This window comes from Micromys minutus (genome assembly GCF_963924665.1).
Source record: "Micromys minutus genome assembly, chromosome: 32".
NCBI lineage: Eukaryota > Metazoa > Chordata > Mammalia > Rodentia > Muridae > Micromys > Micromys minutus.
In genome coordinates this window covers 8,957,540-8,970,681 of record NC_137967.1, presented here as the reverse complement: position 1 = coordinate 8,970,681, position 13,142 = coordinate 8,957,540, and the positions used below count along the sequence as shown (strand labels likewise).

General features: G+C 47.2%; 1 protein-coding gene across 1 annotated transcript; it reads right to left on the bottom strand.

Moving 5' to 3' along the window:
- Positions 1–2,995: 2,995 nt before the first annotated feature.
- Positions 2,996–11,426, bottom strand: POP4 (POP4 homolog, ribonuclease P/MRP subunit). The gene is made up of 7 exons (XM_080909005.1): positions 11,216–11,426; positions 9,403–9,455; positions 7,918–8,144; positions 6,782–6,859; positions 6,571–6,632; positions 5,086–5,187; positions 2,996–4,264 (listed from the first exon to the last, which is right to left on the bottom strand). The coding sequence occupies exons 1-7, from the start codon at positions 11,220–11,222 to the stop codon at positions 4,128–4,130; spliced, it is 666 nt and encodes a 221-aa protein (XP_080765131.1). The 5' UTR covers positions 11,223–11,426; the 3' UTR covers positions 2,996–4,127.
- Positions 11,427–13,142: the final 1,716 nt, after the last annotated feature.

Sequence of the window (13,142 nt, the reverse complement as noted above, 5' to 3'; positions counted from 1 at the left end):
ATGTGCACCTCAGGGTGGCCTGGAACGCATGAGCCTCTGCTCCAGAGGTTTCCTGAGCGCTGAGATTACAGGTGTGTGCCACCATGCCCAGTGACTGCTAATTATATTCTATACAAAGGGTGTTCCACATCATGTGAAGATATTTGAAGGTTCTAATGGCAAATAAATTAGGCAAAGTCCTGGCTTAAAAGGGCTATGGAGACACAAGAAATAACAGACATTGGTGGGGGAGGGCCATGAGGGAAACTAGCCAGTGTGACCATGCAACAGCTGGGACATATATAGCCAGTGTGACCATGCAACAGCTGGGACATATATAGCCAGTGTGACCATGCAACAGCTGGGACATATAGCCAGTGAAGAACAGAGACACATGTGGAGGATGAGGCTGACATGGGTTGAGAGACTATGGAAAGAAATAATTCTAGTGCAGACACTGAGAGTAGAGCAGAGGCACATTTGAGCAGTCTAGAGTGGACGGACAGGCGCTGGGCAGGGGGAAGCTTGGGGCCATCAGGGAGGGTCATGGGAATTCCGCTGAAAAGCATGACTTAACATCAAGTTATGGGGAAGTTATTTGTGGGTTTTTAGTGGTTATAAGGACGGAAGTCTGAGTCACATTACTCTATGTGGCCAAGTATGGAGTCAATGAAGCTATGGGAGATCTAAGTCATGACTGGGCAGTTTCTGTGTGGGAGGATGAGGGCAAGAGATGGGACTCTGAGAATAAGATCTGGGATCACTGGACACTTGAGTTCTTATGTAAGTTGACATCCAGTAGGGCTTCAAGAAAGATTGGGTTGGGGTGTGAACAAAAGGGAGGAAGCAAGGTATAATTGGGCCTTGGATCTGAGTTACAGAGACAATGAGACAATTTCCTGAGGTAGGTGTGGGTGTACTTACATGGAGAGGTCAAAGGGTAGTGTTTTCACACCAACCTTCAGTGAGCCTCTCCCACGACCAGGTTTTCTGGAGACAACTGGGGAACCAAAAGGATCAAAACACAGCTTTTTTCTTACTGAGCTTTTAATCCAGTTGGAGGGAGGAAGATAATGAAATCACACGTTCTCTTTGGTTGACAATATGTGATTTTGTAAGTCTCAGATGTAACCTGAAGTTCTGGCTGTGACCACACATGGAGGGAGGTTGGGAGAGAAGTCCGAAGACAGGGCTAAAGGCAAACCAGCATACACCTGTCTGGGCGATAAAGAGCCACTGAAGGAATTTAAGGAGTGGCCAGGAAGGTGGTGGGGTTGGAAGAGTGGGGATAAAGAGTTCTTGGGTGGGGAATGGTTATCCATGTTAAATGCCAACTGAAGGGAGAGGAATGACAGAAATTTGGAGAAACAATCTTGGGAGTTGAGCATCACTTGGTTGAGCTGCTGAACGCTGTCCTGGAGGCAGAAGCAATGTAGCATTTCGCATCTCATTCCATCCCAGCCAACCGGTGCTGTCCTAGTCCTTCTCACTGTGCCTGGTCCTTAGTCAAAAGTTATGTCCCACTTTTAAGCTTCTGTTCCTCCATCCTCTTTTCCCCAATTTTCTCTCTCTCTCTTCCACCTGGGGCTCAGCCTGATGGAGCAAAGGGAGAAAAAACATGTATTCTGTAAATGCGCAGAAAGGCTGAAGCCTTCTGTGTATCCACCTTGGTGACTGGAAAACATCTTTCCTCGTCGAAATCTCCCGAGACCCAGAATAGCGAACCCTCAGGGCCCGCTCTGGATTGCCTGCTGCTCCAACGCTGTCTCTTCTGTAGTCCGTCTGTGCCTGCCTACTTGGCTGCGTGTCCTTCACAGCTTATGAGAAATGACCATGAGTGTTACTGACTCTAATTTTGATTTGTCTAGCACTGTTGTGGATGGGATCTATTTAGGTCATCCATTAAAGGACTGTAAGTTTAATTACATGGACAATTCCAATATGGTTGTTGGGACCCCCCCCATTAAATTCATATTACAGATATTTAACAGATGTCTTAATGAGGCATTATACCTAAGAAGCCCTTGGAGACACACCAAGAAGCACCTTTTGAAGCACTTCTCACTCCAGTCAAGTTGACATTAGCCATCCCATTACTCTACACATGTCCAACCAGTCTGATGCCAGTGGAACTAGAACTTTGGCTGACACAACTGCAGAACTCTGGATACTGTGGCTGCTGCCCTAAGTCCATAAAACTCAGGAAAATGAGCTCGGAGTGTAGCTGATGAGTTGGCTGGTGGCACACCAAAGGGACCCCAGAGAACCCCAGGCCGTTTGTTTGCTGACGGAGTCCAGGCTGGATACTGACACCTTCCTGGGTGAGACAGCCACCTTTTTCTAATTAGGAACATTTCACAGCAGTTACTGTGGTGTGCAGTAGGGCCCTTCAAATTCCTATGTCGTAGCCCTAACCTCCAATACGACTGTTTGGAGATAGGATCTTTAAGGAGACAAATGGCTCATGATGTTAACTTGATGGACCAGTATCATTGTAAGAGGTACACTAGAACTCCCCTTTCCTGAGGACAGACCATATGAAGAATGGGAGGTGGCTGTTGACCAGTCAGGTGTTAGCAGAAACTCTGACAACAGCGAGCCCTCTTTAAGGTGCCAACTGCTCTACCCATTGGCTTCTTTCGGCACCCTCCCTGGCTCCCATTCCTATAGTGCATGGCTTACATTCAATAGAGCTAGCCATCTTTTCTACCACAGATCCTGTTCCTTGGAAACTGAGTCACGAGTGACAAGTACCATACCACCCTCCATGAAGCCCCGAGCTGTAGGGATTTGGCTGGTCATGCTCCATGTGGTCCCTTGGGGACGGGTTAGTGATACAGCAACATATTCTCAACAAGGCAAAGAGCAGACTGTGTGGCAGGTGAGCATCGCATTGCCTTCCCAGAGAACATCCTTAGTGGGTCAATGGAAACTTGAGTTGGGGCTGGCACCAGCAAGTTTTCTGGGACATAACTGTTTATGAAACATAGTGTGCCTTTTACATCCCAGAGGGGTGTGGATCAACAGTTCTGCCTGGAAATTATATTACGCATGCAGTTTCATCCAGGAAGAACAGCAGTCACTGTACACAGAAGACGGCGTTCCTTGGTAGAAAGCCAGGTAAATAAGGGACATATACATACTTTATTTAGTTATTTCTTTCACCTTCCTGTGGGTGTCCTGCTGGGAAGCCCATGACCCTGGAGCCAGGCTACCTGGTTCAGATCTCAGCTTTTCTTACCCAGTCAAGACCTTGGGCAATGCTTACTTTCAGGGTAAGAGTCCACATGTGTCCTCCTCCAGGGTGGTAGTGACTCTCTGATAACAGTTATCAGGTGGACTCAGGAAGTGCCATGGGGAATGTCTTGATGACACAGAGCCAGGGTCTAGTTAGCTTCTGTGGTACATAGTGCTGTGTTAGGATCTTCACTGCTGTGAAGACATACCAACCTAATAAAGGAAAATATTTAATTGGGGGCTGGCTTTCAGAGGTTTAGTCTGTTATCATCATGGTGGAAAGCATGGCAGCATACAGGCAGCCATTGTGCTGGAGAAGCTGAGAGTTGTACATTTTGATCTGGAGGCAGCCTGGAGACTATATTCCAGACTGTGCAGAGATGGAGACCACACATGAGACCTCAAAACTCACCTCTCCAGTGACACACTTCCTCCAACAAGGCCAGACCTAACAGTGCTGCTTCCTATGGGCCAAGTTATCATTTTAAGTATCCACACAGTTACAGGAGTCTATAATGGGGCCATACCTATTCAAAGCACCATAGGTGCACTTTGATTTCTGGAAGTAGGCATTCTGTCTTCCCCTCATATGAAGAATGTCAGCCTCACTCATTTCTCTTCCACCCAGTATGGTCTTTCAACCCAGCATAAGCACTGTAATTTGAATCCATTTATACCTGTGGTCTGGTTTTATCATTATCTGAATAACTGATTTAGCCAAAATGTTCAGGATACACAGAAGAGCAAAGACAGAACCTAAATGTTCCCCCACTTTCTGCTGTTGTTCACTGCTCTTCAGCCACGCTGCGTTCCCTGGACTGAAGGCGGCTACAGCCAGAGGCTCTTCAAGAAAAAGTGAATATTTAGGGTGTTTTCAGTTCTTGGGTGTCATCTGCCTCCAGTGGCAGAGTTCACAAGTCAATTGTTCCCTTTGCTTTGAACTTCTTGGCAGACCGCTCACTTGCCCGAAGCTGAAATTTGCTTCCATAAATGTAGGAAATGAAGTCATCAATTTCTATGGTGAACACACAATTTAGCTTGGGGATAACTGAAGGGAAAAAGAGAAAAAAGACAGTCATTTTTATGTAGCGCATTGTTCACAGATGGCTGTATTAAAGTGAGACAGGTGTGGTGGCTGCACCTTTAGTGCCTGCACTTAGGAGACAGAGCTGGGCGGCAGGCAGATCTCTGGAGTTCAAGGACAGCCTGTTCTACACAGCACATTCCAAGCTAGACAGGGCTACACAGTGAGGCTGTCTTTTAAAAAGTGTATAGGGATGTGGTGATCCAACTCAGAAGTACTAAGGAAGACATGGGCTGTTTGATTTAGACTAAATATAACTCAGTGCCTAATTATAGGTTTTGAGGTGATTAACTCCCATGACTGAAGGCTCCCAGACCCACCACCAGATCTGGTTTTCCATACAGTTTGCACTGGTTCTTGGATTTGTGCTCATGGGAAACTTGCATACCACTTCCTTAGACTTACCGTACAAAGAGAAGAACATACAGGGATAGAAAAAGAATGGAGCATGCTAAAACTCAAGTGTCCCAGCAAGGGTGCAGCTCTTAGAACTCCAGGTCCAGGCTGCTTTGGTTCCTCCTGCCTTTCTTTTACTCACTCATCTGAGAGGTGGTGACCTTGGCAGGTAGAGATCTCAAACAAACCTGGGTCCAAGAAACAACCAACCAGGCAGTTCTGTCCTGTTCATGGACAGGCTCCTGGGAGAGCCACATAGGCAGGGTCTTTCTCTGTAGTCCATAGCATGTAGGCACCTACAACCTGTGTGACTCTGCAGCCAAGCGAACCTGGGAACCTCAAGGAAGGGAGATATAGTGACATCTGACACCCCGGGACAAAGCACACACCTTTCAGCTGGTCTTCTTTGGTGATGATCTTGAAGACATGCTTGGTCTCCTGCAGGAGGATTCCTGTAACTCCCACATAGGAGGGGCACTTGGATTTCGTGACTGCAAAGGAGAAAGGCACTTGAAAGTAAGGCCTGGGTGGTGTTGGCAGTCACTGCCAAGCCTCAGGGACAAGACGCCTGGCTCTTCTAAGCTAAGGAAGAAAGTGCCCAGAAGATAGCGTCTCTTGGGCAGTGCCGAAGCTAGCAAGAGCCCAGACTTCCTAACCCCTTGTGCTTCACGACCTCTTGGCTGTTATTAGGTGTCCTTTAGTTTTGGGAAGGGTTCTGGAGATGAGCAGTAATACACAGAACCAACAAAAGTGTCTCTCCTTCACGTTTGGGCCTCCTGAACGCTGCCTAAAATGCAGTCCTTCTGTAGTGCTGCCCAGCAATGGGTGAGTCCTGCTTCCGTGCAGTCAGCATCCACAGAAGGAACTCTGTGCCTAGCGAGTTAGGTGGGTGCTGGGGCACTGAATGAGATGGCTTGTATTCTGCTCCTGTGGAGCTGAAGCTGTCACGGGGGCCAGGGTAGAGTAAAACATGGGCAATTCCACCTCTTGATACTAATAATGGCTATGAGGAAACTAAGAACTGGAGGAGGAAACTTTAATGCTGGTGGACTCTCAGGAAGTGACATCAGGAAAGGGAACCAAGGCACGTGAACCTAAGGACCCCTTGGCTGGATGAAGGACCCAAGCAAAGACACATGGTGTGTAAGCTACAAAGTGGCCAGCCACAGGACACTGAAGATATTTTTCTCTGACTGGAATGGGAAGGTGCTAGAGGCTCACAAAAGGAAAATGGCAGTCTGAAGTCTGACTACGGCCTCCATTCTGGGTGTTTAATCCTGTGGTGTATATGGGAATAAAACAGTAAGTGACTTTGGTAGGGTGTGGGGCAGCGAGAGGAAGTACTCACAGCAACTTGAAGGAGTGGGAGTTAGGTTAGATTTGGGAACTAGGTGTGTTAATGGATTGAGGTAGAGGATTATGAAGAGGTAATCTGTATGTACTTCCTAGGTTTCTAGCCTGAACAAGCTGTGCTATCATAGGAGATGAGGCAAGCAGGTCAGAGACAGCTGACCTCGGGGGACCAAGGGCTTTGCGTTGGATAGGTACTTTGAGGTATCATGGGATGAAGGAGTCTGACAGTCATCAGAAAGTACTGTACTGGCAGTGACCCCTTGGAAACCATGATGAAAGGGAATCTGTGCCCAAGCAAATTGTTAGAGGATAGATTCCAACAGTGTGAGCAGAGGCACAAAGAGACCACTTAGTGTGTGTCCAACAAGGGTTGGGTCAGGTCACGACCATCTCAGATCCTCAGTGCTTGTGACTTAGAGATAGCTCAGGATGCAAAGTGACAGATGACAGGTTGAATACTGTGGCACACACTTACACTGAGTAACAATCTCCAGATGACCACATGCTGTCATAGAAATTACCTGAAATAACGGCACCATGAAGATCTGCCTTCAGGAGCTTGGCCTGAATCATCTGTGGCTGCCTAGGAGGTGAAGAGATCCCGTACAGAAGAGTAGTAAGACAAAAACAGGATGACAAACACCCACAGCCCACTGGTTTCTCACAAAGTATCTCTAGTATTCTCAAGACTTGGCATCTCCTTCCATGGCAGGTTTCAGAAATAATACTCACGTGTCTGGCTTGAGCCCATTGCACAGGTCACGGATGTACTGTTTCCAGAGTTCATGTAGCGGGAGGAAGAGACTGTACCTGTCATAAAGTCAGGAACAGGCAGAACGTCAGCTTGGCATTTCCAGTGCTCAGCAGAGCAGAGCTGGGCTCCAGGCTGAGCGTAAGCATGAGGGAGCACTGGAGACTGTGCAAGGCCAAGGCTCCTCAAAGATCCAAGCATCTCCCAAACCCTATTGAACCTCAGTTTCTTCTCTGGCAGGACCTTTCCAAGGCTAAGTATCGGCTCTCAAAAAGTGGTCCTTTGCCTAGGCACCCATCCTCCTGGCCAGATGCAGGTATGACGGTGGAGCCACTGGCTCAGACTCCAAAGAACATCTGAAGGTGGCGGTGTACCATCGGCTATAATCACCCAGGTTCCTTTCACCCACATTCCTTAACCCACACTTACAGGTTAAACTAACAGCCCTTGGGAGGTACAGTCCCTTCTTTAAGGTGACAGGACTGTGTAGGAGGCGAGGGTAGAGCCTGACAAGCACTTCCTTCAAGGAACAAAGTGAGGCAGATCCTTGGCAACGTGACGCTCTCATACCGTCTGGGACATAGAAAGCTATGTGGCTGAAGAGTACTCTACAAAGCCAGGAAGCAGTGGCTACACACACAAACTCAGAACTATCTCAAAAAAGACATCCTCCCACAAGACAGTGACTGTGCCTTTCAGAAGGTCTGGATGAGTAGGCCGACCATTCCTTGGCAGTAACCTCTGAGTGGGCGATACTGTCTAGTTATATTCAAAGCTGCAGGAAAGTAAGTACACATTAAGGCATATCACTTCCTCTTTTCTAGAAAGCTCAAGGTCAAACAGCCTGTTGCCATGGGGAACAGACTCACTTGTTAATGAGGACAGAACAGAAGCTCAGTGATGAGAACCCTCAGTCTCACCAATGCCCACTTTTTAGAGGGCAAGCACGGGAACGAAAAAATAGGTAGGGGAGGCTGCCCCCTTGTGGCAAAAGGCAGAGGAGAACCCGAGCCTATGTGGGCACAGGTGTCCAGTGAGCTCAGGGCTCCCATCTACACCCTGACAAAGAAGACTAGGCAATGGTGGATGGCAAGCCCTTTAGGAAAGATGGGCATACCTCTGTTGCTCTGGTTTAATGTCAAAGAGCCGCATGTCTCTCCTCTGTTTGGCAGAGAGGCCTTTGGATTTCTTCTTTGGCCGTGGCTTCGGTTTCAGGCGAGTGAAATATTCCAAGACCACAGCCTTGCGCTGCAGATGGCTCTCACAGTCTTGTTGGCTCATGTGAGGTACGCTCTGCTTCAGGAAGGCCCGCACAAAGGCCTCTGCCCGCTGGGTTCCCAGCTCCTGCTCAGACACATAGCGGTGATGTTCACGGTTCTCCTGCCCACAGACACCAGGACGCTCACACCCTGTTCCAGAGAGCCACTATCTCTGATGATTCATCTCCCTACCCACCGAGACTCACGACTCTCTTCTGCCAAGTGTTTGCTACACACAAGATGTAAAAGAAACTCATGTGCTAACTGTGACTCTGTCCCACACTGCAGCCAGATCAAACACTGACTTCCTGTCCTGCTTCTTTGAGGTTCCTCTACTGAGGATTCAAAACCTATTGTAATTCAGTACTTCTCTAATCCTTATGGGGAAGGAAGCTTGAGACATGGATGATACAGGTTAATCAGTCGTGACCACAAGGCCAGCTTAAAGGGGAAGGGTGCTGGGGTTCTTAGGAAAATGAGCCACTCCAGTACTAGGGAAAGCTGCCTGGGGATTCCAGGAAAGTCAAGTCCTTTGAGGAGGAATTCTGAGAGTAGACATCATAGTCCTCTTTAATCACTTGTCCACTGGAGTTGCAGCAGCAACAGTGTATTCCTCACTGGGCAACAGGTACCTCACTTGGCCTCCATCAGCTGAAACCCTGTTACCTGAGGACCAACCTCTTCCCTGGGCCACTTGCTGGGCTCTTTTTGCACTAACCACACAGCAAAGACAAGTCTGGGCTCACTGCCAGCTGCAGGTTATCCTACGAATAGTGACTTCTACCCTCTCTATGCTAAAGCAAGGGAGTAAAGAACAGAATACACAACCTTCAAGGTACCTGAAGGCAGAGATGGCTCAACAATCCATCACTGATATGAGGACAATTCGGTTGTTTTAAATATCTACGTGGTTTCTCTCTCACTGGGAATTAAAAATTGAAGGCCAATTGGCCTTTTAAAATTCTTAATTTCAAGGCTATGTTCTCATTAGGAGTCACGGGTGAAGCTTTCGCCCAAACGACAAAGCATCCTGAAGTATCCGGACAGAATTTGTAACATGCGCTTAGGAAGTGGGATGAACACTGACCAGGCTCTGGTTTCAGGTGGGCACAGGCTGTCATTTCCTACAGAGTGGGAGATGAGAGAAAATCAAGGGGTCCAAGTCCCTCAGAGCTGACTCTGGTACCCTAAGAAAGGAGTCTGGCTCATGAAGACATTAGCACAAAAGGTTTTTTTACTACTATACAGACTATAAAGATGTGGAGTAATCCATGGGAAAGGACAGCTATACCAGCCTTAGAAGATACTGAGCCACTTTTGTCATCACCTCTGAAAGACTGTACCTGCACATCGTGGTCCTTGGCTTCTCTGTGGGAAAAGGCATGGTAGATCACAGCTGAGGGACGAAAGACAAAAACAAGGAGAAAGGATTATTCCTGTTAGGAACGAGTATAACAGCCAAGGCTTTTCTAACTATGATAAGAACTACACTCATTCGGAGAAGACTGGGTTAGCATGAAAAAGAAAAACTTTTGGACGATCCTTTTATCTCACGCTGCAGTGTTGGAGGACTAATGACAGGGGAGTGTAATGTATGCTAGGCAGGTGCTTGACAATGGATATAGAGCCCAACCCTCTTCATTTAAAGAGAAGGTCTTGCTTTGTATCCTAGGCTGGCTTCCAACCCACATCAGTCCTGTCTTGGGCTCCCAAGTGCTAGCTGCTGGGATCATATACATATACCACCACACTTATCTTGGATACCTCTTAGTCTTTCCTCTTGCCAACTTTGTCCTAGACATCCCCTGTTTTTAGAACGGCACCCCTCAAAGCTTCATGTGTTTAAGAATCACAGGGATCTTATTAGAATTTAGGGTTTTGGTTCCTACTGCAGACTCTGCATGATCAAAAAATTCCTCAATGAGTCACAATGAGAGTTGATCTGATTTTAAACACCCAAGAGCCACTGGGCAGTGGCTAGTAAGTCTAGACACTAAAAGGGAGATGATATTAATGAGTAAGGTGTATACAATTAAAACACTACATTCTGCTGACTACAAGAGGCTTAAAACAGATTTTTCACCCTTTAAAATTTATAGTGTATCCAGATAAAATACAATGTCTTTTTCCAAACTCTAAATACTATCTCCATTATGCCAAAAAATCTCATTAAACCTTAATGTTCCTGTTTTTTATTTGTTTGGAGGAAATCATCATGGTGGTATTGGGGCACAGACTACAGGAGTAAATGGGAAAAGGAAGGGCTCATGACCAGAAAATGCAGTTCACACTATACCCTATACATTTCACTTCTGAGCTAGGTGTTTATTCCATCCCTTGAGAAGTAGAGGCCAAGCTGGTTTTTACACAGTGAGTTACAGGCCAGTCAGAAGAACATAGCTGACCGTATCCCAACAGTAACAACAAGAAACAAAAAACTCCATCTGTTTCTCTGAGGACATGCATGACCAAGCAAACAAACCAAGGTACTCAAACGTTTTATATGCAGAATCTAGTTCTTTCTTGAACAATGAATTGAAAAGAACTTTGTTTTATTGACCCCAGATGCCTAGCATCAAAGCGGAACGTCTTTCTGCAACAGGCAATAGGTATGAAACACACATAACTTGTCAAGCGGTTGAGTGAGCATACATTTATTTTAATGTCACTGATTAATTCTAAGCAACTTTAAACAGCAGTTGTTCCTTGTTATGCACATAATAAAGTTGTAGCTGACACGTGCTAAGAAACGTGTTCTCGGATAAAAGGGCATGGATTGGGGTGTGAACCACAAGATCAGAGGCTCAATCTTTACCATTATCCCCTCTCTAATACTGCTCCAGTGCTTGATTGGCCTTCTGGCACAGGTCTTTTCGGCTCAAATTCCAACGCCTTAGGTGTGTGATACTACCCTTCAACAGATTTTTACAGGGGCAAGGGTGAAAAGCCAGGAGCGGGCCCTTGATATAAGTTATACGGGAAGGTAGTGGCTAAGTCCGATTAAGGACTTGGACCTACCTCTTCTAGTTCCCCTGAGAGGCCCCTGAGAACACACACACTAGATCCCGACGTCCATTCATTTCACAAACCAACTTCCAGCTCCCGTACCTCTATCGTCTCACTCCGGCCCCATTCAGCATCTCTCATCCCACTTACACTTCATGGTCGGTCACCTTCCGGAGCGCTCTGACGATGTCTCCTCCAGCCTTCACTCATTCCTTTTCTTTCTTCGCCTCGTTCAGTGGCTTTCTCCCGCCGGGATGCCTTCTTGTTTAAATTTCCACTGGAAAAATCCGAGAAGCCCAAGAAACAATTCATAAAGTAGACGGACTTGTTCCAGCAGGCGTCAACGGACGGCGACCGGATTCCGGATCGGGCGCCTCTCTGACGTCATCGGCGTGATGGCATCTCTGTGCGTCTGTCTCTGGCAGCACATGCGCCTTGGGGTTATCTCTGTGGCTGAGGCAAGGGCGAGGAGTGCAGGTTCGTTCGGTTTGCAAGTGTCTGTGGCTGGAGCAGTCGCGTTGGGGGTCAGGATTAATGAAGTATAGCGAGGCGAGCTGGCATAGAGAGGACGCGAGGTAGATTGGGGACTAGGGAGGACACAAGTGGACTGGGGAATATCGGCGGTAACGACTGTAATGAAGCCTTAGAATTCCATTTGCCTTAAAAAAAAATCATTTATGTGAGTACACTGTTGCTGTCTTCAGACACACCAGAAGAGGGCATCAGATCCCATTACAGATGGTTGTGAGTCACCATGTGGTTTCTGGGAAGTGAACTCAGGACCTCTGGAAGACCAGTCAGTGCTCTTAACCGCTGAGCCATCTCTCCGCCCCCCTCCCCCCTTAAAGTAAGGGGCTCACAGTGTGGCCCTGGGTGACCTAGAATTCACTCCCGACATTACTAGTCATACTTTGTACTGGTGGCCAGGGATTTACCTCTGTTTCTGCTACAAAATTCTTTTACAACCTCGTTTAAAAGTCTCTTTCTTATGAGTAAAAAAAGATGTTTACTTGGTGTCATAAGCAAGAAGGTAGATAAGGGTAGTCAGTGTATCTAGCATAACAAAAGTTACATTTTACTATGCTGAGGGTCATCACATAGGTTCACATTCTAAATTCCTAACTAAGCCTATCTCCCCAAGGCTAACCCTCCTGTGTGACTTACCTTAGCTGAAAGTCAGGTCCAGTCTCTAACAAGTCTTTGATTTGAGGGTCAGGATCCTGGGGGAGATGCTCCAGCCCCAGGACAGATCAAGGTGTCTTTTCTCCAGATGTGCAGGGCAGAGCATTGCTCTTGGTATCTGCTTATATACTGTCCACTGCTTGTCATGGAGTTCTAGGACCGTGTTTGGTTGTCTTGAGTGAGTGATGTAGCTGGGTTCTGGTTAAGAGGTGCTGCCTTGGGTGTACTGGGGTACCTTGACTAAATGTTTTCATGTCTAAAAGTCCTCTCTTTTCTCCTCCTCATCCTCTTCCCCACGTGTGTGTGTGTGTGTGTGTGTGTGTGTGTGTGTGTGTGTGTGTGTAAAATTATTTATAGAGGTCAGAAGAGAACTCCATTGGATCCCAAGTTACCTGTGGTTTGGAGTCACTCAGTGTGGGAGCTGGAACCTTTGGAAATGTAGCCAGCGCCCTTGATACTGGAACTATCTCCCAACCTCCCAGAATCTTTTAATCCCTTCATTTTTTTTTCATTAATTTATTTAGTTATTCACTTTACATCCTGGCTGCTGCACCCCTTCCCAGTCCCACCCTCATATCCCTCCCCCATTACCCTCTCTTCCTCTCAGTATATCAAAACCCCTCCCTGCACCCCCATCCCCGGGGATCAGCCTACCCTGGGACATCAAACCACACAGCAGGACTAAGTATGTTCTCTCCTACTAAGGCCCAACTAGGCAGCCCACCTAGGGGACGGGGGTCCAGTGACAGGCAACAGAGTCAGAGACAGCCTTTACCCCAATTGTTAGGGGACCCACATAAAGACCAAGCTGCACATCTGCTACAAATGTGTAGGGAGCCTCCATCCAGCCCCCTGTGTGTTCTTTTGTAGGTTTAGTCTCTGTCAACCCTCAGGG